Below are 25,654 nucleotides of genomic sequence, written 5' to 3' on the forward strand. Positions count from 1 at the left end.
CCTGACATACGCACACAGGCGACAAGCCTTAGCTCCATTGCAGACAAGCTGCTCTCCGGAGCACCAAACTCAATGGAGTCTTTTCAAGCGCTATGTCCTGACATACGCACACAGGCGACAAGCTAGCTCTATTGCAGACAAGCTGCTCTCCGGAGCACAAACTCAATGGAGTTCCTTTTCAAGCGCTATGTCCCTGACATACGCACACAGGCGACAAGCCTTAACTCCATTGCAGACAAGCTGCTCCCCGGAGCACAAACTCAATGGAGTCTTTTTCAAGCGCTATGTCCCTGACATACGCACACAGGCGACAAGCCTTAGCTCCATTGCAGACAAGCTGCTTCCTGGAGCACAAACTCAATGGAGTCCTTTTCAAGCGCTATGTCCCCGACATACGCATACAGGCGACGAGCCTTACCTCCATTGCAGACAAGCTGCTCCCCGGAGCACAAACTCAATGGAGTTCTTTTTCAAGCGCTATGTCTTCCAAGTACTATGTCTCCGGACACACACTTACAAGATACAATGAGAATTGAAGTTCGAAAGACAACTGAAAATTCCATAACAAAGCGGTCAATCAGCCAAGTTCAACAAGAAGTAAGATGGTCAAACAAAGACCACTTATTGAAAGAAAATAACAAAGTTCAGCAGGTGACCCTTAGCCGGTCACATCCTCAACTGCACTGGCAACAGCCTCATTCTGCCCAACCGGCACAACTTGCTCAACCGCCTCGGCTGCTCGCTCCTTCGCATCCGCTTTAGCCTCATCAGCTGACCCACCTTGGCGTTTGTCTTCCTCAATTGCAGCTTCATCTGCTATCTGCTCTTCAACTGTTTCTGCATCCATAACATCCACCTGCCCACTCTGAGCGGGGGGCAGGTCAAGACCAGACTGCTCACCGTCATCATCTTCGAGGGGGCATCAAGGAGAAGCACCATTCTGGCAATCCAGGTACCCCAGCTTGTACGCATTAGCAGCCATCTCGTGCTTAGATGCCTCCGTGGCTTCCACATGGGTATCAAACTTGACCAGCAGTTTGTCATGATCCTGGGCCAAAGCAGCATGCTTACGTTCGAGGCAGAAGAAGGCTTCCTTACGTTCGAGCAGGGTAGCCACAAGAGACTTGAGTTCACCATCCTTTTGGCCAACTGAACTCTTGAGCACGGACATACTCTCCTTCATCTCGGAAATCCTCGCATCATGGCGAATCCGCTCGTTCGAGAGCTTGTCAGTCAGGTCGGAATTCTTCTTCACCAGTTCGTCGAGCAAGGCAGAAGAGGGGGCAACATTACGCGAGTTCCGCATGGCCCCAACAGCAAAAACCATTCCCTTTTGAAGGTGATACATGGCAGCTTCTTCTTGCTTATCCAAGGGAAGGCTCGAGAAAGCACAAAGGTCACCAGCTCGATACACGTGATCAACTAGCTTAGCGCAAGCAGATGGACTTGACAGAAAGCCTGTTTTCAGCAGATCAGACACTGGCTCGCCCCCAGCAGAGCTATCACCAGTTCCCGGACCGGCAGTTCGTGCAATTGGAGGACTCTTCGCTCGAGCAGACGACTCTTTAGCTCTTTTGGCTGCAACTTGCAACATTGAGTCAGCCCTGCGCTTGACTGTTCGTGGCCCTGCAGATGAGTCGTGGTTGCTAGACCGAGGTACAGTCATCTCAGCTTGGTTCCCAGATCGGCACGGACGACCCAATCCTTGCTTCCCAGCGGCTTCCTTGCATGGCAGATCACGGGTCTTAGGCTGTACGGGCAAAGACTTGAGCAGAACTTCCCGAACCTCCTGCATGTCGTTGGCCTTCTTGCTGTTCGCGCTGACGAAGCGTTTGATCCATGCAGACGAGGCAGGAGCAACTCCCATATGGGCCTTCTGAGCAGGCAAGACCTCCCTTGTAGAAGACTTGTTCGTGGCAAGAGAAGATCTCGGCTGCCTTCGCTGTGGAGACGTATCCACTGATCGTGAAACTGCAGCTTCATCTCGAGCAGCGCTATTGCACGCTTTCCCACCATCGGGGGACTCAGTCGATGACTCCTCCCGCATAACTGGCAAGACACTTAGCTCCGAGTAGCGCGACTTCCACCTTTCAATATCTTCAGCAGGGGGCAGGCCACCGACTTCCTTCCGATGTTCGCTCAGCAGCCAGCGCCATTCACGAAACTTGGCGGGGATGCTCAAAGCTTGTCGAACCTTCGTCATATCCGGGTCGAGAACGAGCTTCTTTCGGATGGCATCATCTGCAAGCAAGAGACAAAAGTTAGTCAGACACAGCAAAGAATTCCATGGCAACAGTAGCAGATCAGAGGGATGCAACTTACCATCGCAGTAGGTGAGAGGAACGAGCGGATCGTCGCCAACCTCCTCTTCCTATCTGCCGCTGACTTTCAGCACGTTCGTGCTCCGCACATGATCGCCTTGACTCATACTGATCCTAGTTCGTGGCACAAAAATAAGAAGGAATTGAAGCAATTTGGATCATCCACAAAAAAGATGACCTAAACTGCCACCTGCTCCAGCAGCAGATCGCGCACCTCCAGCCCAGTTACAGCTGGACAGCCCGAGTAAAAAGCCTCCTCAACTCAGGAGCCCAAGTCCAGGAAGGAAGCCCAGTTACAGCTGGACATCCCAACGGATAATTTACATCTCCTACATGCCGCCACACGCCACGCAGAAGCTGGGGGGCATTTGTGGGAACCTAATTAAATCAAAACCCTAGGTCAAATAATTCCTTCCATTTGGGGATTATTTGACCTAATTGGGAATTATTCAATTTAATTGGGGATTACCCAATTAAATAGAATATTACCTAATCGGGTCGAGAATTAATTCTATTCCTACCCCAATTTTCAATTAAATGAGGAGTTATCTATTTAAGTCAGGATTTGATTTGATACCTACCACAATTAGGGATTTGATTTACCCTAATTAATGAAATCCCTAATTAATCAAATCAATTCCAAAAAGGGGAGGAATAATTCCCTTCCATCTACGGAATTATTCCTCTGAAACCCTAGCCTCCGAGCCTACTATAAAAGCATAGCCACACACAATGGTAGAGGTACGTCTAAATTCCTACTAAAACTCTGCAGAAATTATTTCTCAAGAACCCTAGCCACTTCCTCTCTTTCTCTCTCTCACACAAGGCTCCGGCCACCACACACGGCTCCGGCCACCCGGTTTTCCTTGAAATACCCTACCTAACTTAGGCATCGGAGGGCCTTTGGCCAACACCCCCCGGGTGTGGTCCTTTTACTCCGATCTGTTTTGCAGGGAGAAAGAGAGAAGCAGAGAAGACGAAGGAATCTTTGGCGAATATTCTCCCGTGAGATTATTTGCACAAACAAGATGTATGCACTGGACTGAAGTTGGCTTCATCAAGGATGAGCTCGAGAGCATCCGATCATTCCTCAAGGGGAGATGGTGAATAACAGTATCAGAACTTGGGTCAAACAAGTAAGGGAAGCAGCTTATTACAGAAGATGTAATTGATGAATATTTGCTTCGCATCACCCGTCATCATTCAAGACCGTGGATTCATTCGTTTTCTTCACAAATTTGTTTGGTTTCTGAAGAAGATGGGTATAGCCGATCCGCTATACTATTTTTTTAAAAGAAACAACCAGGTACCGCCGGACGGCTATATAAATTTTTTTATTTTAAAAACATCAAGTATAGCCGAACGGCTATCTATATATATAAAATGACCCTCCTTGTAATTAGGCGTCACATGTCAAAATAGTCTAGCCGCGCGGCTATACTATTTTAAATATATATATATCCTCCTTGCGTTCCCACGTGTCAAAATAGTATAGCCGCGCGGCTATACTATATAGACCCTCCTTGCGTTTCCCACGTGTCAAAATAGTATAGCCGGTCGGCTATACTATTTTTTATACGTAGACATTGCGTTTCCCACGTGTCAAAATAGTATAGCCGGGCGGCTATACTATTTTTTATACGTAGACCTTGCGTTTCCCACGTGTCAAAATAGGTATAGCCGGCCGGATTGTATATAAAATAAGCTTATTTGAGGGACACCCCTTGTAGGCCCCACTCTGGAATGTATTTCACTAATCCAAACCGTCTATTTTGTAGATACTCATTCAAAGATCATCTCTACAAAAAATCACTTGAATCCGATATCATTTGACCACTCAATTAAGTTATTGAAATTTTAGCATTTTCTTGAAGCACCGTGTTCATTGATTTTGTAAGATACAATTGGATGTCGAAACGGTTTCCGATTTGTGTAATTTTTTGTAAGGATGATCTATAAATGAAGACCTAAAAAATAAATGGTTTGGATCATTGGGAAAAAAATTATAGGGTACCCTAAAGGGCGTCCCTCAAATAAAATTATTTGAGGGATCCCTCAATAGAAGGGGACTGTATATATATATATATATACACACATAAAGACGACCCTACTTGCGATAAGGCCACCTCTGCCTTGGACGACGCCTTGGAGTGGCACTATCAGTCTCATTGCGGTGGCTCCAGCGGGCTTCTTTTGGGTCGGGTCGGCGTTGGGTTCTCGGGGTTGGGTCATGGGCTATGACGTTGGCCGTTGGTTGGTGTGGTTTGGTTACTTGGAGTAGGCTGCGGGGGAAGAAGTGTGTTTTGCTTCCAGAAACTTTGGTTTGTTTTTCATTGCATTGGCACCTGGCCGGTGTGTGAGTTTTACTAGAATACCCTCGTCAATTAATGATAGAAAAGAATTACACATATCATTTTTTTAGGCATGTGCAAAATTCAATATAACCGATTGAATTTTAGATTAGGTTGATAGCTAATTTTAGCTTCTTTCTGGTGTATTTTTATTTAGTTCATGTTTTGTGTTGGATTGAACCGATTCGGTCTAGTTATTATTGAACTAGATTGAATTGCACTTACATACTTAATTGGATCGAATTAGGTTATGAATTCTAATTGAATTGAATCAGATCCTTCAAAATAGGTTGGATTGGAATCGATGCACACCCCTAATTTTTATAGTAGAGATGTAATTTTGTGTTACTACAGAACATTTAATTTCATTAAACTAAATTCATATATACAATGTCCTACATGGTTACTATGTGATTAATTATTGAAGGGGGTGGAATAAGTTTTCAATTGGCAGGGGTTCATGGCAGCCTGCCACATAAAAATGGGGGTAGTTTGTTAGTTTTGAAAGGAGAGTTGGGTAGGTGTTCATGGAAAACCAGAGGCAACATGTTGGTTTTCTTAAGGCTAAGTCTTATCCTAGTTGGTGAAAATGGTTGGCTGGTCTTACTCGTGTTAATAACTAGTCTCATGAATTAATTAGTCAAGGGAATGGATGAGCCAAAACGCAGCCTTATCACACCACTTTCAGTAAGCATGTTCATTGTCAAATTGAACATTATGCTATTATTTCAACAAAGCCAAAAGTTAAGGTTGAAATTTTATTGGGTTAAGACTTAAAGATAGCTGGAGCAAGCCGGAAAGTCGTCTGCAACCTAACAAAAAATATGCAAAGAGAACACTATAAACTGTTCATATAAGCCTATATAGAGTACAGATAGTTTGTGCATGTGTGGTTACAGAGCAAATTCAATTGATACTACCCAATAAGATATGGCAGAGTCAGTTGTATGCTTTGTGATCGAGAAACTAGTTTCACTACTCATCAACACAGAAGCAAAACTTTCGAGAGACGTACGCAAAGATGTTGGTTGCATAAGAGATGAGCTCGAGAGCATCCGATCATTCCTCAAGGATGCAGATGCCAAAGTAGCTGTGCAAGGGGAGATGGTGGATGCCAGTATCAGAACTTGGATCAAACAAGTAAGGGAAGCAGCTTATTACATAGAAGATGCCATTGATGAATATTTGCTTTGCATCACACGGCACCATCAAGATCGTGGTTTCTACTTGGTTGGTGAAGAAAATGAAACCACAGGATGAGATAGCCTCCAAAATTGAGGCTATGAAAACATTAGTTAGTGAAATCAAGGCTAGACATGAAAGATATGGCTTCAATTCCAGTGAACAAGGACAAAGCAGTGGAGAAATGACTGTTCCATGGCATGACCCTAGAGTGGCTTCCCTTTTCATTGAGGAAGCACAAGTTGTGGGTGTTGAATCTGCCAGAGATGAGCTGATCAATTGGTTGGTAGAAGGAGCATCAAAACATGAACGCCGTGTAGTGATTTTGGTGCTTGGTATGGGAGGACTTGGCAAGACCACTCTTGCCAAGAAAGTTTATGACAGCCAGATTGTGATGGCACACTTTGATTGCTATGCTTGGATTACAGTTTCTCAGTCATACAAGATGGGGGATCTTCTAAGGATGATGATCAGGCAGTTATGCAAGTCAAGGAAGGAGAACACCCTTGAGAAGATTGACAAAATGGATCAAGAGTCCCTAATTAGCAAATCAAGAGAATATTTGCAGCAAAAGAGGTATGTGGATAGTGTTTGATGATGTGTGGAAAGTAGATTTCTGGGGGGCTATAGAACACGCTTTACCGGATAATAAAAGGGGAAGAATCATGATCACTACTAGGATTAGAGATGTTGCTGATTTTTGCAAAAAGTCTTGCTAAGTTCATGTTCATCACTTGCAGCCTATGCCTCCAAACAAGGCATGGGAATTATTTTGTAGAAAGGCATTTCCGTTTGAAATGGAGGGCAATTGTCCTCCAGAGTTGGAAGAGTTGTCTCTTAACATTGTTAAAAAATGTGAAGGTCTGCCTTTGGCAATTGTTTCCATTGGTGGTCTTCTGTCAACCAAGGTTAAAGGTCTGTCTGAATGGCAAAAACTACATAATAGCATGAGTTCAGAGTTAGAAAGCAATCCACATCTTACAAGCCTCATGAGAATCCTATCCCTTAGCTATCATCATCTACCATATTACCTCAAATTCTGTGTCTTATACTTTGCATATTTCCTGAGGATTATTCTATTAGTTGCATAAGATTAATTCGGTTGTGGATAGCTGAAGGCTTTGTAAAACTGAAGAAAGGCAAGACATTGGAAGAGGTTGGAGAGGAATACTTGACTGAGCTAATTCATAGAAGCCTGGTTCAAGTATCAAAAGTTTACATTGATGGAAAAGCTAGAAGTTGTCGAGTTGATGATCTTTTGTGCGAAGTCCTTCTTAAAAAGGGCATGGATTCGAGTTTCTGTCATGTTTTATCAGAAGATGAGTCATCTTCTAAGCAAATAACTCGACATCTCTCGATAGACAGCAGTAGCAGTCCCAGGATTGAACACTCACATATTCGTTCCGTATTCACTTTCAACCAAGAAGAATGGCCTGAGTCTTTTCTCAATACATTGAGTGGAAACTTTAAACTTTTGAAAGTATTGGATTTCACGGATGCTCCACTAAACCATCTTCCGAAATACGTTGGGGATTTGTATCTCTTGAAGTACTTAAGCCTAAGGAATACAAAGGTGAAGTTTCTTCCAGAGTCCATAGGTAATCTGCAAAACTTAGAAACCTTGGATCTAAAACAGTCTCTGGTGTACGAAATACCAGCCAAGATCAATAAGCTCGTTAAGTTGAGACATCTTTTGGCCTACTATTGTGACTACAACATAGAGTTTAGCATGACCTTCGAGCGGGGAGCGAAGATACATGATGGTATTGGATGTTTACGTGCATTGCAAAGCTATACCATGTGGAGGCAAATCATGGAGGGATTAACCTAATCAAAGCATTGGGAAAGTTAAGGCAGCTGAGGAAGTTGGGCCTAAAAAGCTTGAAAAGTGAAGATGGAAGGGCTCTATGTGCTTCTGTGGAAAACATGAACCACCTTGAATCTCTAGAAGTAAGTACAATAAGTGAAGATGAGGTCCTTGATCTACAATCCATTTCAACTCCACCCCAATTTATGCGGCTTCTCTACTTGAAAGGGCATCTAGAGAAGTTGCCAAGCTGGATTTCGCAGCTTCAGCACCTCGTCAAGCTACGGATTTTTTGGTCAAGGCTGAGAGATTCCCCACTGAAAGCCCTTCAAAATCTACCTAATCTGTTGGAGCTTGGGATCTCATACAAGGCATATGATGCTGCTCAGCTGCATTTTGAAGGAGGATTTCAGAAACTCAAGGTCCTACAACTCAGGGACTTGGAGGGACTAAAATCTTTGATAATAGACAATGGGGTTATGCCTCTTCTCAAGAGCTTCATATAGGGCCTTCCCCACAACTTAAGGAGTTGCCCTCCAGCATCCACCATCTGAGAAATCTAACAACTCTTAGATTTATCAACATGCCAAAAGAATTCCAAAGGGATGTGGAACCAACAAATGGCCAACATTTTTGGATTGTTGAGCACATAAGAGATGTTATCTTTAGCTACAAGTCTGGGACAAAATTTGGCATATATGAGAATTTCTTCAAAATCCCAAATTGTTGACTACAGGCTCTCTGTTCTTCTTCATTATTGTTAATTGTTGTTAATGATTAGTGTTAATAATAATTGTTCTTCTTTATGATTAAGTATATGAGAATGAATCAAAATGTTGATATGTTTAAGCAAGAACAACTATCAACAAAGAAAAGAAAAGGACAGTGTTTGGCTCTTCATGCAGCTGCCATCATCAATTCAATTAATTGGGAAAAGTAATAAGACTTGCCACCACAACAGTTAAATATTATAAAATCTTACCATTTTTCATCACAGAAAAGCCAAGCATTGTTCTTGTTTGTTGGACTGTTGGACTGTTGGACAAGACCTCTTTTGAACCATTCCACTTCAAGCTGTCTAACAGTGCGGCAAAAATCCAATCTCCTCAAGTTACTGTCTTTGATTTTTTTTTTTTTTTTTTTTTTTATAATGAGAAAGTAAATATGAATTTATTAAATTTTAAAAAAAAATTTGGAACTTTGTGGGCCAAACTCTCCCATTCTCCCCTCAAGTGCACCCCCAAGTTCCATTCACGTATGAGACAATTTTAAGACAACCTAATATAATACTCCCCCTCTCATTTCCTAACGGATGACCAAAAAAATATATAATACTATAAAAATTCAAGATATATTTTTTGTACAGAAAAATTCAAGATATTTATCTGTTGAAATACAAGGATAGTTACTATAAAATAATAACAAAATAAAAAAAGGAAATACATTTTAAAAAAGATTATTGAAATTGGCTTACGAAGGCTGAGGTGGGGGCCCATGATAACCAAGTAGTAGGCCTGGGCCCACAAGTTCAAAATTTTGGACCGTAGCATGTCCCAAACTTCGGCGCTAAAAAAAGGTTCCTCAACCTCCTCCTGTCATCGTCTCTTTCCTTTCTTGCTGCTGAGTTTGTTTTCTTAAACCAGCCCGAAATTTTCGCACCAAAACAAAAAAGTCAAGAAATTCAATTTCTTCCTTCACAAATCACAGCAGTCAATTAGGGTTTCAAATTTCATAATCAAACATTACATATATAACCCCACCTCTCTCTCTCTCTCTCTAAATTCTGATTTCCCGGGAAATTTTTCAACCCAAACATCACAAGTCCGCTGTCTAAGTTTCTGAGAAAAGGAGAATCAGCAAAAGGAGAATAAAAATTATATCTTTGTAATATCAAAGTAATTAAATTTTACGCATGGAATTCATTGGTTCATTTGCCTGAAACGAGGTTTAGAGAGAGAAAAAGAGAGAGAAATGGGCGCAGAAATGCAGGATTTTATGAGGGAAGCTTACGAGGGCGATGAAATTGATTTGGACTACGAGTTCGATGCGCCTAAGTTCTACGATTTCACTCAGCCCGATTCCGATTTGGAGGCCACGGAAGCCGAAGACTGGTTCCGATTCGCCGGAAGTTATCCGCCTTCGCGTAAGCGATTTAGAGAAACATTTGTTTGTTATTTTGCTTCATCATATTCCCAAACAATGAATTTGGATAATCTTCAATCAAGACCGTTTCAATTGACGATCGTTTTCTGCAATTTGATTTCAATATCTACGTGTTTGGTTAATTATGCATCTTAATTACTATTAATTTTGTATTGTTTTCTTTGTAACAATTTTGGATGCAAGTAGATTAATTTCTTACTTGTATTGATTTGAGTGTTTTACAAAAGTCTACCACTAACTCTCTGTTTTTCTTTCTTAATTTTTTGTTAATTTTTTTAGCTTTCATTATAAAATTGTTGATGAATTGGCAAAAAGACATTCCTGTGGAACCTGTAAAAGTCTCTGCTGAATCCAAAGATGTTGAAGGCATTAGAGACAGTGATTCAAATAATTGCATGGAAGCTGAGGTCTCTGCAGCAGTAGATGAGAATAACAGAGGTACATTTTAATATTAGTTTTACTAAATATCAATTTTATTCTTCCGTATGATCTCATTTCTTATGATTAACAAGGCATGATTTTGTTTCTTACTGTTCTTTTGTATGTTCATGTTTCCACGTTATTAGAATTTTCTAATCACATGGCTCAAGATACTCAAAACCCTAAAACAAACTCCCCAGCCAAGTCACCGCCTCTATCAAGGATTTCAACTTTGATGAAACCCACAGCAAGTCAGTTGGCCAAGCAAAATCATCGTCGAGAACCTCACATGAACCGGTTATCGAGGAGGTGCTAATTTTTTTTCCCTCTATTGTCATCTCCATTGGCAAAATTGCCTTGCCTTTTCTTTATTTATAAATCACATTTTGCAGTATTCAAAGGTGACACTGTATCATCATGTCCTACCAAAGATTGGTAAGACAAGATTGCCATTTACCAGGTTGTACATAAAGTTGGTGAAGCATTTTTCGTTTCGTTTATTGGGGACACGTACTTTTTCAAATTTGATGATGTTTCTTTTGTGGATGATCTCTTATTCTTATTGATTGGTGTTTTATTTCTCTATTTCTTCCATTTTCGACTCTTGATTACACAGGTTTGGGAAGAAGCTTGAGAAAGCTGATGATAATTCACAGAAATCTCCTTCTAGTGATACCCGTTGTACTAAAAGACAGAAGTTGGAGGCTGGCTATTTACGCAAGGTGCACTAACTCTTTTTTATTTGGTAGTTTGGCATCTTTGGTTTGATCTTTGTTGAGGTCTGGAGAGCGTACATGTAGTCTTTTTCCTCAAATTGGTTCTTTATCTTCTGTATACCAGAGGCGTATATGCATGCAATTATGATACATATGAAGTTCAATAGTGATCAATCTTCTAAATGAATTTCTGAAGGGCCCTTATAATTTTGTGAAGCAGGTTGCTGAACTTAAGCATCAACCTTTTTGGTTGCACAAGGTGCCAATAAAGGTAATATACATACATACTGCATTGAGGTGTTTGCTGTTCGTAATTAAAAAAACAAAAAAGCAGAAGATTTTGTGCTTGAGATACGAAGAGATTTTGTTTTCATACCAAATAAGAAAAAAATAGTTTTTCGTGGTGCAATGCAGGTTGGAGGTGATGTTATCACAGTAAATGCTAGACCTAAAGTAACCATTCCTAGAGAACCGAATTTGGAAACGGCACATAGAGCACAAAGACGTAGGTACATTCACTTCTTGCTTGATTTCCTTAAAATATTTGGGTTTGATACATGAAGGTCTCCCTAATGAGCTGTTGGGCCATCTTATACACTACGATTTTCAGGTATAAGGTTAATGTCAAACCAGGAGAACAAGCAAAAGCAAGTTCCTATTCCTTTGAACTCCTATTGAATAGAAAAAATAAAAGTTTGCGCTTCAAGTGAATAGTATTTGAAAGAAAAATCAATACTCTTTTGTGATCTTTCATTTCTTTGATATTGGCCTCTGCAGATTCTCAAGGCTCCTCCATTGCCTACCCCTAAAAAGAGCACAGTACCAGCAACAGAGTTTCAGGTTATCATAAAACATTTTACTAAGTGACTTGAGGTATCAAATTGCTTTCATAATATTCTTAACAGTTCTTTGTTTGATTGCTATCAGGTGTTTAACCTCAGGACATCGGCAAGAGCTTATGCAATGCAACAGACATTTAATAACGTAACCCTCCAAAACTTGTTCCATTATTTGGATGTGAACTTTCTTTCTCCACTCTCTCATCATGACATAATAATCTTTTAATTGCAGGTGACAAATGCACCTAATTCTAATGAAAATACAGAGATTAAAGGGTAACTATCTTTGCTTTCAGAGCTTGTCAATTTTGAAGCTAAAACCTATAAACGAATGTATCCTCTCTGTATATAGTTTTACCTTGCACTCATAAATTTTTCCCATGTTCAACACTTGATCCAAGAGTTTTATCAAGTTTAGTTTCGAACACACGGTTAGGCATCAGTTTTACCACCTTGATGAATTGTAAATTCCATTGTTTATCATCTTCAAGCAGCTATTATTAGAAACTTTACAGAGTAGTCTTAATTGAGATGTATTGTTGCTATCTTAATGTCGTTCTTACTCTTCTGCACAGGCCAACCTTTGGCTATGCCTTAACACAAGAGAAAAGTGGAACGGCTTACAAATGCACAGCTTGCTCTATTAAAAAGAAGGTAATCTAAATCTGTGTATACATTTACATTACGGGCTTTGAATTAAGCTTATCATTGCCGAGGTTAATGTACTGACAAAGTCTTTACGCATATCAGCAAAATTCAAAAATAAAAGACAAACCTTGTTTTGAACCAAGTTTTAAAACCATGCTTTAACTGTTCCTTAGGAATTCAAGTTTGCAATTGACAAGAGGTTTCTAAAGGAGCCACCAACAGATTTATTTAGTAAGGTACGATCTGATCTAAATGTCTTTGGATATAATTGTATAAATGTAAAAATTGAGAAATCTATGTTTAACTCCTCTTCACGGTCTATCTTGACATGATTGCCAGCTCTCCCTTGCATCTGAAGCCCAGAACAACGCAAAACCTCAGTCCAAAAGTGCCTTTGCCTGCTAAGGTTTTAACCTCTTCCAAAACGTCGTCTGTAAAGCCAAAAAGAAAACAGATTAAGCTCCTTTCATCGACAACTCTGAGGTACAATATCAGCCTTTCACAATGTTCCTAATCGAGAATAGTTTCTGGCTCATTAAATTTTCCGAAGAAGCACAAGACTAGCCAAGTTTTAGATAGATCAAAATCATATATCTGACTTAATTGAATGCTTCTTTCTACACACCGCTCATAGACCATCAAATTGTTGAAGATGGCAAATGTGGTCAAAGAAGCATCATTTTGGCAATGATTTGAGGTTGGGTATTCAAATTTTCTGCTGTTATGTTGTGAACGTTACGAGCATGTACCTGCAGGTTCACTTTGTTATGAAATTATGAAAGTTAAAAAGGGAAAAAATATTGAATGTCTTAAATTCCCAGTTCATGAAAAGAACTTTTTTTTGTTCATTTTTGAGAGAGAGAGGCCCCCTTGTTGTCTTTTGGTTATGGTGCTGAAACCAAGAAATAGAGATTCACCGGTGACATTGAAAAACCCGTGTCTTTTGTGTAAAAATTAATTTGGATGTTTTTTTTCTGCAAAGACTGAAAGCTCTGAGCGACCATAAATTCTCGTGAACCCGTTTTCAGAAATCAAATGGCTTCAGACATTCAACCAAATCTTTGTGGATACTTTCACGACAGTGAAATAATTAACCAACCAGTGGGTACACCTGAACACAATCTGACATCATGGTTTCTTTTCTTTTCCCTTGTCTGATTATGAGCACATCAACAAAATAAGTCATTATAAAATTACAATTTTTCAATCTTCTTATACGACATCGTTACCTATGCGACAGTTACAACTTCCAAAAGCTGTCTCGTTAGGACATATATATATATATATATATTGAATTCATCTGCTAGAGCAAGGCACTTAACCCATCTGAACCAAAATTGGGACTTTTCTTATCCCACTTCAAAGAGTTGCAAACAAAAGGGGCAAGAAACTTCAAAGCGTGTTCTTAGATATAACTTCACCAAACCGTTCAAACCACTGAGCATCAGATGAATTACTCTCTTGCTGAACAGGATGGTGTTGTTGCTGTTGGGGTTGTTGCTGCTGCTGCAATTTTGGTTGCTGTTGTCCCTTGTCAACTGCAAATTTAGCATAGTCAATGCCCTTCGAAACAGAACAATGTTTTGTGGGAGGTGCAGGAAGGAGGGAGACTAAAACCCGTGCAACCTCATGCATGAATGGTCTCTCAATAGGGTTTCGCTTGAGGCACAGCAGAGCAAGTTGGAAGGTCTTCCTGACATGAGATAAATCCATGCAAGTAACAGAGACCTCTGGGTCAAGAGTCTCCATTACTGTATTTGTATCTGCCTTCGACAATATCTGAGTGACAAACATACCCCAATGTTAGTTTAATAACAATGCCACCTAAATAGAACAAACATCAATCACAGAGTAATAAAGAAACGTACCAATTGATGCAAGTTGGATTCCTTGTCCACAGCCTTTTTCCCAGTTAGTAGCTCAAGAAGCACAACCCCAAAGCTATACACATCAGATTTTTCAGTGAGCCGAGAAGTTCGAGCATATTCAGGATCAATGTAGCCAATTGTTCCAAGAACATAAGTTGATGCGTGGGTCTTTGCAGCTGGGATGCTTTTTGCAATTCCAAAATCAGAGAGATGAGCCACGAAATTCTCATCCAGCAAGATGTTAGAAGATTTAACATCCCTGTGAATAATTCGGGGGTTACAATCATGGTGAAGATAAGCAAGTCCCTGTGCAGCTCCAACTGCTATTTTCAACCTTGTTTCCCAATCAAGTTTAACCTTCTTTGCCGGTCCTGTCACGAACGTTGGCAAAAGAATCAGCAATTGACAATTAATCTCAGCATATTCTAGACTCAAATTGTGCTTGGAGAAATCACATGACAATATAACCACTTAAAAAGTATTCCGTCTGACAGAAATAAGCAACGAGGACAGTTAAGCAAGGCTAACCATGAAGCAGATCCCACAGAGATCCGTTCTCCATATAGTCATAGAACAGGAGATTTCCATGTGGTGACAGTGAATACCCATGCAAGCTAACAAGATTTCTATGCTTGATACTGCCAATGGTTTCAAGTTCAGTCTCAAACTCCCGCATGTTGTCTGGATACCGATTGTAGATTCGCTTAATTGCCATTGGTCGGGAATTCTTCAGTACACACTTGTACACTGTGCTAGAAGCACCATACCCTATAATATACTTCTCATTGAGATTCTCAGTAATTCTCATTATATCATCAAAGGTGTGTATGGCCATATCCATGTGAAGGATTACAAGTGTAGGAGGACCTGGAAAGAAAATCAAATGTTAATTAGGTTGGAGAACGAAAATGCAAACGGGAATCTTAATTTAAAAACACAAAGGGTTTACATGCCTTGCCCACTCTTGCTAGATCCCATGACTAACTGCTTTGCTTGGTTGGATTTGTAAACCGCAACTATTACCATGGATAATACTGTGATCAAGCCCAATGTCATACAAACAACTGCTGTTCTGGAGAATATAGCTGAGAGTAGAAGTCAGAAGGATAATTTGTTAAATTTGGATGAAACCTAGATGTTCGTAACATGCCTGACATTCCATTAGCACAAAATAACGGGAAATAGTTAAAATTTACCCCTGGATTTTGCAGCACAAGGTCTGCATATTGATCCCAACCAGTCGCCACACAACAATGGGTTTCCAATAAAGCTGAAACACAAAACATTATTACCACAAACAAATATTTAAAAAAGGAATTAACCATATCATTTCCACCACCAACCTGTCTGGTGAAAAACGTGAAAAGTTCCTCATGGGAGGTATAACACCAGATAAATTGTTGTATGAGAAATTCCTGAAATTGTGATGAAACAGAATTCAAGAAGGGTTTAGGAAATACAAGAATGAAAATGGGAAAGATTCAAGAAACAGAACTCACAAGGTGGCAAGACTGAAACAATTGGTCAGCTGATCAGGTATCCTCCCATGCAAGCTGTTGTTATTAAGTATCCTACCATAATATGGCACAAAATAGAATTAATATGACAATATGTGAAACATGAAAATTGGGACATGACATTATGAAGCGGGGAAAGAGCTTACAATGCCACAAGGTTCTGCAACTGACCCAATTCTGCTGGGATACTTCCAGAAAGATTGTTAAAAGACATGTCACTGTAAGACATTCATTAAGGTACGGACATATCAGGTGGGCAAAGATTTCATCTATAAAGTCATAATTACAAAATAGTCCTAATTACTTACATAATTTGAACACTCCTAAGGTTCCCAAATTCTGCTGGCAAAGAACCATCAAGATGATTATCACTCAAATTTCTGCAAGTAAACAAATCAAGAGTCAGGTGCCACAAACAATGAACCTATATAGCAAGTACTTAATGAAGTAAACTTACAAGGTGAGAAGGTGCTCAAGATCACCAACAGAAGCTGGAACAGGGCCTGAAAAATTATTCCTAGACAGATCCCTGGAAAAATGTGACAACAGAGTCACTCAAATCTGCATTAAAAGCTTGAGGCAACAAAACACGACACCTAGAAACTTACAGTGTGTCAAGATTGATGATGCGTCCCAACTCAATAGCTATTCTATCGCTAAAATAGTTTGACGACAAATTCCTGCAGGTCCAACAAATTTAATACTATCAATTTACAAGCAAGAACAATTGAACCCCTAGTGATAAACAAAGTTCAAAACAGCAGAACTCACAGATAAGTTAAACTCTGCAGATTGCGGAATGCCATAGGGATAGACCCAGTCAAGTGGTTCCCATGTACATTGCTAAAACAAAATCAACAATCAATGAACATGAAACTCAATCATATGCATAACATCACTGAAGCTCGATTAAAGTCAGAAATCAGATATCATACAATTGATTCAATGCCGTGCAGAAACTGATTTCATGTGGAATGGGACCTTCCAGTTCATTGTTGGCAAGATTCCTGACGCATAACATGCACATCAGTAAAAGTAAAACTGGAATTACCAACAGGAATGGTGACAATAAATACTCACAACTCAAACAACTGCTGCAGCTTCCCAAGCTCAGCAGGAATTGTACCGAGCAATTTGTTGTCATTCAATTGTCTGCAGATAAAAGTTGCAAAGCAAATTCAGTCAGAGAGATTTAACTATTACATCTATAGGTTTGTATCATATAAGGCTACTTACAAATAGCTAAGTTTAGACATATTGCCAAGCTCAGGAGGAATTGGCCCAGTCAACTTGTTGCCATGGAGATATCTGGAATAACAAACGTGTTAAGACAAAATACTGAAGCATTCAAGGTGACACTATCCCTCAAAGCAAGCTGAGCTTACAGTTTCCCTGTGTAGGATAAATTGCCAAGTATTGGTGGGATTGGCCCTACCAGTTCATTCTCACTCAAATCCCTGGAAGACAAATGGGAAATTAAAAAGCAAATTAACTCTCTACTAAGGAAAAAGAATACTGCTGCAAAAATCCTACTGGAATAAAATCCTAAAAGTTCAATTAAGCTCACTTACAGAACAGCAAGGGCCTGCATTAGACCAATCACCTCAGGGATTTTTCCCGTCAATCTATTCCCTTGAAGTGACCTAACAAAAGTACTATAACCTTAATACCCAAACAAAAAAGGATTTGTAACCTTTTCTTCAAATAAGTCCACATTATCTACAACTGACAAAAGCCAAAAAACTTACAGCGTAGCTACTTGTAAAAATCCAATGTTATATGGGATTCCACCTGTTATCTGATTATATGATATATCCCTGTAGTTCCAACACATAAACCATAACAAAATTTTCATACAAAAGATTCAGTTATTTTTGTAGGCGAGGGGGAACTAGAAAATATTAAAGACAACATACAGGATCTCAAAGCTTGTACAGTTGCCAATGTTGTCGGGGATCGGGCCAGTCAAATTATTGCCTCTAACATCACTGTTGGACAAAACAATAAAAAAAAAGTTAATAACAGGAACAAAATAATAGAGAAGGTATGACATAAAAAATAGTTGAATTTAGGTTGTGTCACTTACAAGTACCACAAGCCCGTCAATTGACACATATCTGGTGACAATGATCCAGTCAAAGAGTTTCCACGCAATCCACTGTAAAGTCATTTTCAACCAAAAGAATCAGAAATGCTGAGGTTTCTGTAGCATATATACTACAGCCTTGCTACAAATTATCATATAATAACCACAACCAATAAATTTGAATCACTGTAAATTGAAATCTTGCGTGTAACAATGTTTACGGCACTTACAGGTACTGCAGCACTTCATTCCAATATATTAGCCTAGGAATCTCACCAGTAAGCTGATTCCGAGCAAGATCACTTCAATTGCCAAACCATCATACCCAAAGATGAACAAATTATTAGTCCAAATGTCATGTGGAAACATATCTAAGCACAACAATTGTCGGAAATTGAATTTTACTACATAATATAACAAGTTTTTAAGGGTAAAGCAGAGAACCCACAGAGTTTTTAGGTTCGGAATTTGGGTTAGAGTTGTAGGGATAGGACCAGTCAACTGATTGTTCTTCAAATTCCTGCATAAGTAGAATCAGATTAGTTTGTAGGAGCTTTTATGAATCTTACTGGCACTCCATGATTATATCACTTACAAAAGCTCCAGCTTCTTAAGCTTGGAAACGGAGAAAGGTACGTCTCCATACAGGAAATTATCAGATAAATCCCTGCAGTTTCAACACAAACTACTCAGCGAAACCAGAACAGAAACAAACTCCAAGGACAAATATCGAAAAGGTTAAACATCAAGGATAAATCTTACAAATGCATAAGAGAAGCACAGTTGCCAATCTCATCCGGTATTTGACCAGTAAGCTTATTCCCCTGCAAGTCTCTACCATTTATAAATACAGAAAAGTCAATCAAAAACCGTTCAATGCTATTGCACCAAAAAATTATAAGAAAATATAAATGGTATCAAAAGAACTGAAACATACATGGATTGTAAGTTCCCCAAATCTCCAATGGCTGGTGAAATCTCTCCACCCAGGTTCAAATTGGACAGGTTCCTTCAAACAACAAACAAAAGAATATTAAACCCATCAAATATGCAAAACCAAATACTGCAGCAAACGATTAGAGGGTTCACAGAGAGAGAGAACCCACAAGGAGGCCACAGAGAGGGTGACATTGTCACAGAAAACTCCTCGCCAAGAACAGAAATCTTCATCATGGGCATCGTTCCAGTCGAGTAACACGTTGGCTACATTACTGAATGAAGCCTTAATTGACATCAACGCTTTTCCTGTGCACCCAAATAAAATATTCCAGGGAAATAAGACTATTTAATAATACCCAACTATAGGATAAAAAAAATAAAATAATTTCAATTTAAATAGTATAATAATTCAGACGCTAGAGTTGAGTATTCCAAGTTCAACCCAATACACAAAAATTGAAACTTGGAAGCACTGATAGGGTGTGGCTTGTTGGGTATAGCGTTCGGCTGCTGAGAAAATGTGGGAACAGAACGGCATAACTCAACAGACTAAAAATAGAGTGCAACGCTGACCAGAGTCCATTTTCCGAACAGCATAACGTTCAAAAAACATAAAAACAAAGTTTTTCATGTGTTCAGTTCTGGTCGTTTCCTCCGTTTTCTCGGCAACCAAACGAAAATCCAAGGAAAAGAGATAGACTTTTGAGCATGAAAGCCGAAAGAGAAGCAGCAGGAGAGAGAGAGAGAGAGAGAGAGAGAGAGCTACCTTCATCGTTGAGTGGGGAAGCAAAGGGAAAGAAAAGCGGAAGCAAAGCTAGTCCGACGCAGAAGACAACCCTTTCCTCCATCCTCCACAAACTAAAGCTCCAATGGCAAAAACCCAGAAAAGAGAGACGTAAAAGAAAGAAAAGGAAAATGGGGACTGAACAGAAGAGCAAGATGAGCTAAGCTCTGGGTTCTTCAACCTCACACATAATACCACCAACAGAAAGAGAGAGAAGCAGAGGGAGCAGACGTTTGGCGTGAAGTGTAAGGCAGACTGAGGGAGTGTTATGAAGAGAGAGAATTGAATTCTTCAGTTTCTCTCTCTCTCTGTCTGGCTCACTCTGCGTGTTTTGAGAAAGAGGTGTGTGTATGTATGTAGTGTACAAACGGCGGTGAAGCGACGTTAGTGATGAGACTCAGAGACTGTAAAAACGCAAACGGCAGCGGCCGTCATTCGTACCTAGCGTTTTCCAAAGCTCATGCATTTTTCGACACCTATTTCTATTATCACTGTATATATTTATTACACATTTGTAAATTGACCAACTTGCCCTCCTCCCTCTCACTCTTCGTCCCACTCTCTGCCTATGGAGCGTGGTATGAAGGGCAGCGAAGACTGGGTCATATGGTTTGGTTTGGTTTTGGTGTTTCTGGTTTGGTTTCAGATGAGAGAGGAAGAGTTTTATTGCCATTCTGGTGTCTTTTATGCTTCCAAGGAATTTTGGCTTTTTGTCTTGTTTGTTGCTTGTCTCATAAAGAAAGAAATGACTTGCTTCTTTTTTCTTGGTTTGAGTTTAATTGTTTTCTCTCTTCTTTTTTTTAGGTTTTGCTTTTGGGTCAAAACTTTGTAATTATTTAAGTACATGTATACAATCAAATCAATAGCCAAGATGACAAAAGGGAAAATCCTCTTTGGTTTCTGGCTTTGTTCAGCCTTTTGTGCAACAAAACCAGCTTCAAACAATGACGACCTCCTTTCCAAGAAATCCCAGATTTATATATATTTGGTCCACTTACCACTGCAATCTGCCCTGGGCCCAAAATGTTGACATATAGACTTGGTTTGAAAAAATAATAATGAAATCTTTTCAATAACACAATGATACATAAAAGAATTATCATACTTGCCATTGCGTTATTAGTCTGAGATAACGAAAATTCCAGTATAATTGACCACCCAAAGCCAAAACCTTCTTCTTCTCAATAATGAAGGTATTATCATGGAAATTATAGAATGATGATGATGGTAGGGCACAAAAAGCTTACCTAATTATTATGTTTTGTAAGAGAAATTATGAAGTGGCGCGTGAACTCTTAAACTTGTAGGTTTTAACCTAAATTAATATAAAGAATAACAGATGGATGGAACTTTACAAAGATTCTATTTTTAAGGGGTTTCTCAGATTTGCAAAGTTGGATATACTTAAAAACCATAATCAATAAATAAGCACACAAAAAGAGTTGTTGTTGGATAAGCGTTGGCAACAGCATCTGCAGCTTTGCAGCAGCATTCGCCCTATAAACAAACGAACAGGCTTCCTTCGTTTAAAGCTGGGAATTGGGACCTGTTGGTATTTTATTATGGTTTAAGATCCAAAACTTAATCTGTTAATGTTGGCTTCGAGAAACGTACCTGCCACTGTCCATTGGTTAATCAAAAACCCCAATAGATATATATATATATATATATAGGTACACTGTGTGTCCGCCCCAGATCAAATTAGGGTTTATCCTATGGACAAAGACAACCCAAACCCATCAAAGCAAGCCACATAAATGCAGTTGAGGCAAAGAGGCCTCTCCTCTCCTCCTATACCCCATACACATACACATACCACATGCCTTAGTCTGAGGCCTGAGGCTATAAGGGCACCTACCCCTAAACAATAAAATCGAAGGGTTAAAAAAATATGAAAAGTGACAGCTAAGGTGGTACATTAGAGCCAGACAGACTGCGCTCAGAGCCTGAGAGGCTAAAGCCAAAGACAAGACCGGCGTAGAAGCAGCCGGTGACCCGCCGTCAGCAATTGTACTACGGGCGTGACATTGATGAGTCTCAATTTTAAACCATTGGTTTGGTGGGGACTTTGGGACCCACCTCTCATCACTATGACCATGCATTCAATTTCCATGTGTTACTATTTCACTTGGTTTTTCTTTTGGGGTCCTCCCTCTTCACTCCATTCAAGTGGATTCAAATTTTTCTTGATTCACATTTATGCGGGTTTTCCATCGGGCAAATTCAACGGAACAAAACTAATTGTACTTTGGTTTATTTCTTTTATTTTTATTTTTTTTAATATACCAGCAACATTGAGAGATCTGCTATAATGAAATTCGAATACAAAAACTCAACGTAGAAATGAACACAAAACATTAAATACACGAATAACTACTCTTAATCGGTTGAGCTTTTGATTTTGTTATGTTGAAAAACATCTATACTTAAACATATTTGATAAAGTAGCACAAATGTCCAAGTAGTTATGAAATTTTGGAGTACAAAGCAAAGAAGGGTTCAAACCGGCCATCAGAAAGCAACGGAACTAAATAAGAGCTCGTTGTGGTACATGCAAAAGAGGAAATGTGGGACCGTGAGATTTGGTTGGGGGTATAAAGAAGGGGGTACAGGGGGATTGATTATACCCATCATAAGACACGTGATAAGTTCCCCCTCCATAATTATAATTCTCATCTCTTACACTTACTTTTCGTCCTTTTTTTTATATTGTTTCATGCCAAATTTTTGTTTCTTTAATCAATACTGTTACTACGATGCTCATGTTTATTTCAATGCGTGCACAGCTTTAGAAGACACCAAAAATCTGAGTAAAATATGAAAATAGAATATTGAAACAGAATTTGTATTCATTCTGGATTGGGTTTTAATTGTTCTAAAAGCCCAGCCCAGCCCAACCAAGATCCAATCTGAGAGCCTCACAGGGGCAGGCCTAGCTCATAAGACTCTAATTGCACATAAAAATTAACATCTGAACATGTAATGCCTTAATAAGTTCAACAAAAATACAGGAAATGACAAATTGACAACTATATATCTAAAGTTGATTAGAAACAGAAAAGCTCAAAGTTCTTGGATGAGAGTTGACAGAAATGTATCACTTGAATAAACAAAATGTAGGACCAAAAGGAGAGCAAAAACCACTTCATCCTTCTCCCTGTATCTGCTGTGTTTAAGATACTGGATCAGCATTGTGCCACCCCTTAGTGCATGGACGGATGCTCATGAACTCATCAAATTCCTTTACATGAACGTCGCAGCACTGCCACTGCAATATTAGAAAGAAAAGAATCATTGTTACTGATACAGTTAAAGATATAAGGCACACTATACTATATATAGGACTAAATTCGCTATTGCAGGACACTCACCCCTCTCACTCGATCGTGGAAAATAGCAGGCCCCGGATGGTAACTGCATGCAGCCTCATGGTTATCCTTCTCTTTAAAAGTTTTGCCACACCCTTTATTTTTGCAAATTTGGGGCTCGTTTATGCCAACAATCTTTTTAGATGGAGCAGAAGTGCCTTCAACATCTGTAATGCTTTCAGCAAGTGGAGTTGTGGCCACATTTACAGGCTTTGAATTCATTTCTTTGGCTTGTGAACCTAAAAAAAAAATAATAATAATAAATTCACTTGCTTCAACCTAAAATGCAAAACAAACAGCTAGAAAATGGATAAGTTAGGGAATATGGAGCCCTTTTTTTTTCAGTTACAATGTAAGGAGGGAAAAAATAATGACAAAGTGAGAGAATCAGCTTCCACAGAGGGCACTCCCCAGTCATTGAGAAGATACTAGAAGAGAATGAAAACAATTCATATAACTCGTCGTGTTTTACACCTTCTCAGATTCCAAAACCTGAAGAAGGGATTCACTCTTTCCCCCAAGTTGTGTTCCCCAGTTACATAACGAAGGATAAGTTTTCAGTGTATTCAAACTTAACAAGTCACCTTATATCGCATCCTAATATTGTTATTTTCTTCAAATATCCAAACCACTGATATCTTTATCTGTTAACTTCCGAGATTGAATCACTATCACCTTTCACCAAAATAACAATGAGAAGGCAATATTAGAACCTCTCATAGTCATATCAAACTTACAATTTGTGTGCACACAGTTTCGTCCACCTATTCTAAGCAACTAATTATATCATTTCCGTGAAAAAACCAACCAACCTCCTGTACACCAAGTATGAAAAACGGACATGTTCAAATGCTTAAAGCAAAAGGGAACCAAATGAAATTACCATGATCCGAACAGAAGAAACCCTGCCGACACCTAGAGCATGATTCTTTTGACGATGCATCAGTTGCAGGGGGAGCGGTAGGAGCAGAAACAGGAGTCTTAGGCTTCGCCTTTGACAACACTGGTTTCTCTGTTGTGTGTTTACCTGTCTTGCAACTTCATTCACACAAAAAACAAAATGACAGAAAAGGATAGTTAAATAACTTATACTGACAAAAGTTTAAATGCATAATCAATTTAGGAAGACTAAATTTTTTTTATTAACAATAAACTTTGTTTCAAGTTCTGGCGAGCGCGTTATAGGCAAATCTTATTTCCTAGTGAAAATTCAGCACTTACCCTTTAATTTCTAAAAATAAGCTGAAATCATGACTTCTTTTCTTGCAACAACTCCACTCTTTAATCCCATCATGAAATATAGGCTGGAAAAATAAAGATATTGAGCTTAGGTCATGGCATTGAACTAAAAGAGAAAATAAAGAGGAACATTTCAAAAACTCCAAAGATAAATAAATAAAGGAACGCAATTTAACCACTAAATCAATAGGCATATACTTACTCCCTGAAAAAATTGAAGATGCCCACGCAATCAACCAAGCCGAACATGCAAAACAATAAGCTGAATTACTATTCAGTAACAAGATTTCACAAGGCACAATAAAAAGTTTCATCATTTATAATCAGAGCATGCACGCGAACGCCCCTTTTAGATACAAAATGTGCAGCATTTGGATCAAAGAATTAAATTAAATTTGAATTGAGTGATATAACGAAATAATTTACACAAAGATAGATATACTGATCAATGCAGCAAATCGATGCATAGTCCTCCTATAAACGGGGGCCAACTTTCAATTGTAAAAGATTTTACAATAATTGATCGAACTTCCAAATACTCAATTAGCAGAATCTCCCAGTCGAAAATAAGCATTGAAGAAAAAATATAAATACATAAAACAGAAGAATTTGAGGCAGCAGCTGCACTGTACTAATCTTAGTGGATATTTAATTTAATTTATGAAACTAAACTCGGGCAAAAGAGTAAGTAGATTTTATTGCGGAAACAACCAAAAAAAATAAGGAAAACGAGAATTTGCTTAGCTTCTTTCACATCAAAACCAGTGCCTGGCAAGATAATTTTTCTTCGTTTTTTCTAAAACCGAAAAAGAAAAAGGAAGGAGCTTGAAAGTTAGAGAGAGAGTACCGAATCATGGTATTGGCAGGAACCTTCGGGATTGTCGTCCTCGGAAAAATTGGCGTTACAGCCAATTCGCTGGCATTTAAACAGAGCTGTCTGCTGACCCTCCATTCTCTCTCTTGGTCTGCCTAAGAAAAACCAGAAAGAGGAGACGGGAAGCTAGAAGGAGGAGGAGCAAGGAAGGAAGACCAAAAGAGAAAGACCGCAAGTCCAACAAAACTCAAAACATATTCGTACTGGAATTTTGGTTTCCCTTTAACATTCCCCTTCCTCTTTTCTAGAAAGTGCGCCTTGGTGCACTTCTTGGGCTTCACTTTCCCATCCGACTCCGGAGTCCGTTAGCCCAATTAATTCTGGGTACGGGCCGGCCGGTAGAGAAAGTTTTGGTCTGAAGTCTTTGCATTAAAAAAGTCGCTTAAATATGACAAAGGAGAGTGAGATAACGAGTTAGGATTCTATTTCATTCGCCGTAACGGAAATAGTCCGATTTGACACGTTAATGGTTATATGGCATCTGCATTGATCTAATATGTGCTAAAGCTCTATACCATAATGAAAGCAAATT

At 39.3% G+C, this 25,654-nt stretch overlaps 4 protein-coding genes and 1 pseudogene across 4 annotated transcripts in view; 2 read left to right on the forward strand and 3 right to left on the reverse strand.

Moving 5' to 3' along the window:
• LOC18786161 (probable aminotransferase ACS12) overlaps window positions 1–4,496 on the reverse strand; it is a 22,778-nt gene extending 18,282 nt beyond the window's left edge. The window contains exon 1 of the mRNA XM_020556960.1: window positions 4,448–4,496. Coding sequence (XP_020412549.1) covers window positions 4,448–4,490 — 43 coding nt within the window. The 5' untranslated portion in view covers window positions 4,491–4,496. The remainder of the gene's footprint in view (window positions 1–4,447) is intronic.
• Window positions 5,478–8,425, forward strand: LOC18786815 (annotated as a pseudogene).
• LOC18786907 lies at window positions 9,617–13,176 on the forward strand. The gene is made up of 13 exons (XM_020557455.1): window positions 9,617–9,804; window positions 10,104–10,262; window positions 10,637–10,679; window positions 10,861–10,966; window positions 11,181–11,232; window positions 11,406–11,465; window positions 11,571–11,611; window positions 11,738–11,800; window positions 11,888–11,944; window positions 12,032–12,075; window positions 12,375–12,453; window positions 12,621–12,683; window positions 12,787–13,176. Exons 1-13 carry the CDS (start codon window positions 9,633–9,635, stop codon window positions 12,850–12,852), a joined length of 1,005 nt encoding a protein of 334 aa, XP_020413044.1. The 5' UTR covers window positions 9,617–9,632; the 3' UTR covers window positions 12,853–13,176.
• On the reverse strand, window positions 13,578–20,012 carry LOC18787401 (LRR receptor-like serine/threonine-protein kinase ERL1). Its single transcript, XM_020558642.1, has 27 exons — window positions 19,624–20,012; window positions 19,025–19,163; window positions 18,856–18,927; window positions 18,681–18,752; window positions 18,514–18,585; window positions 18,367–18,438; window positions 18,149–18,220; window positions 17,919–17,990; window positions 17,749–17,820; window positions 17,581–17,649; window positions 17,404–17,475; window positions 17,218–17,289; window positions 17,069–17,140; window positions 16,913–16,984; window positions 16,768–16,839; window positions 16,604–16,675; window positions 16,441–16,512; window positions 16,290–16,361; window positions 16,141–16,212; window positions 15,979–16,050; window positions 15,815–15,886; window positions 15,659–15,730; window positions 15,512–15,585; window positions 15,269–15,400; window positions 14,844–15,182; window positions 14,316–14,686; window positions 13,578–14,226 (listed from the first exon to the last, which is right to left on the reverse strand). The coding sequence occupies exons 1-27, from the start codon at window positions 19,703–19,705 to the stop codon at window positions 13,840–13,842; spliced, it is 2,961 nt and encodes a 986-aa protein (XP_020414231.1). The 5' UTR covers window positions 19,706–20,012; the 3' UTR covers window positions 13,578–13,839.
• Window positions 22,468–25,445, reverse strand: LOC18787631 (cysteine and histidine-rich domain-containing protein RAR1). The gene is made up of 6 exons (XM_007220658.2): window positions 25,096–25,445; window positions 24,451–24,453; window positions 24,231–24,313; window positions 23,893–24,047; window positions 23,013–23,248; window positions 22,468–22,909 (listed from the first exon to the last, which is right to left on the reverse strand). The coding sequence occupies exons 1-6, from the start codon at window positions 25,198–25,200 to the stop codon at window positions 22,814–22,816; spliced, it is 678 nt and encodes a 225-aa protein (XP_007220720.2). The 5' UTR covers window positions 25,201–25,445; the 3' UTR covers window positions 22,468–22,813.

This window comes from Prunus persica, chromosome G2, assembly GCF_000346465.2.
Source record: "Prunus persica cultivar Lovell chromosome G2, Prunus_persica_NCBIv2, whole genome shotgun sequence".
NCBI classification, from domain to species: domain Eukaryota; kingdom Viridiplantae; phylum Streptophyta; class Magnoliopsida; order Rosales; family Rosaceae; genus Prunus; species Prunus persica.

What these genes read in the sequence shown, in the direction of transcription:
- LOC18786907 (XM_020557455.1), top strand. Translation starts at nt 9,633, where the DNA reads ATGGGCGCAGAAATGCAGGATTTTATGAGGGAAGCTTACGAGGGCGAT. An exon ending in GGCACATAGAGCACAAAGAC is followed by an intron (nt 11,466 to 11,570) that starts GTAGGTACATTC and finishes TACGATTTTCAG; the next exon opens with GTATAAGGTTAATGTCAAAC. An exon ending in GAAAATACAGAGATTAAAGG is followed by an intron (nt 12,076 to 12,374) that starts GTAACTATCTTT and finishes TCTTCTGCACAG; the next exon opens with GCCAACCTTTGGCTATGCCT.
- LOC18787401 (XM_020558642.1), bottom strand. Translation starts at nt 19,705, where the DNA reads ATGGAGGAAAGGGTTGTCTTCTGCGTCGGACTAGCTTTGCTTCCGCTT. An exon ending in ATGCAGGCCCTTGCTGTTCT is followed by an intron (nt 17,290 to 17,403) that starts GTAAGTGAGCTT and finishes TTTGTCTTCCAG; the next exon opens with GGATTTGAGTGAGAATGAAC. An exon ending in CTGCAGCAGTTGTTTGAGTT is followed by an intron (nt 16,840 to 16,912) that starts GTGAGTATTTAT and finishes GTTATGCGTCAG; the next exon opens with GAATCTTGCCAACAATGAAC.
- LOC18787631 (XM_007220658.2), bottom strand. Translation starts at nt 25,200, where the DNA reads ATGGAGGGTCAGCAGACAGCTCTGTTTAAATGCCAGCGAATTGGCTGT. An exon ending in TTATTTTTAGAAATTAAAGG is followed by an intron (nt 24,048 to 24,230) that starts GTAAGTGCTGAA and finishes GTGTGAATGAAG; the next exon opens with TTGCAAGACAGGTAAACACA. An exon ending in TCCACGATCGAGTGAGAGGG is followed by an intron (nt 22,910 to 23,012) that starts GTGAGTGTCCTG and finishes CTAATATTGCAG; the next exon opens with TGGCAGTGCTGCGACGTTCA.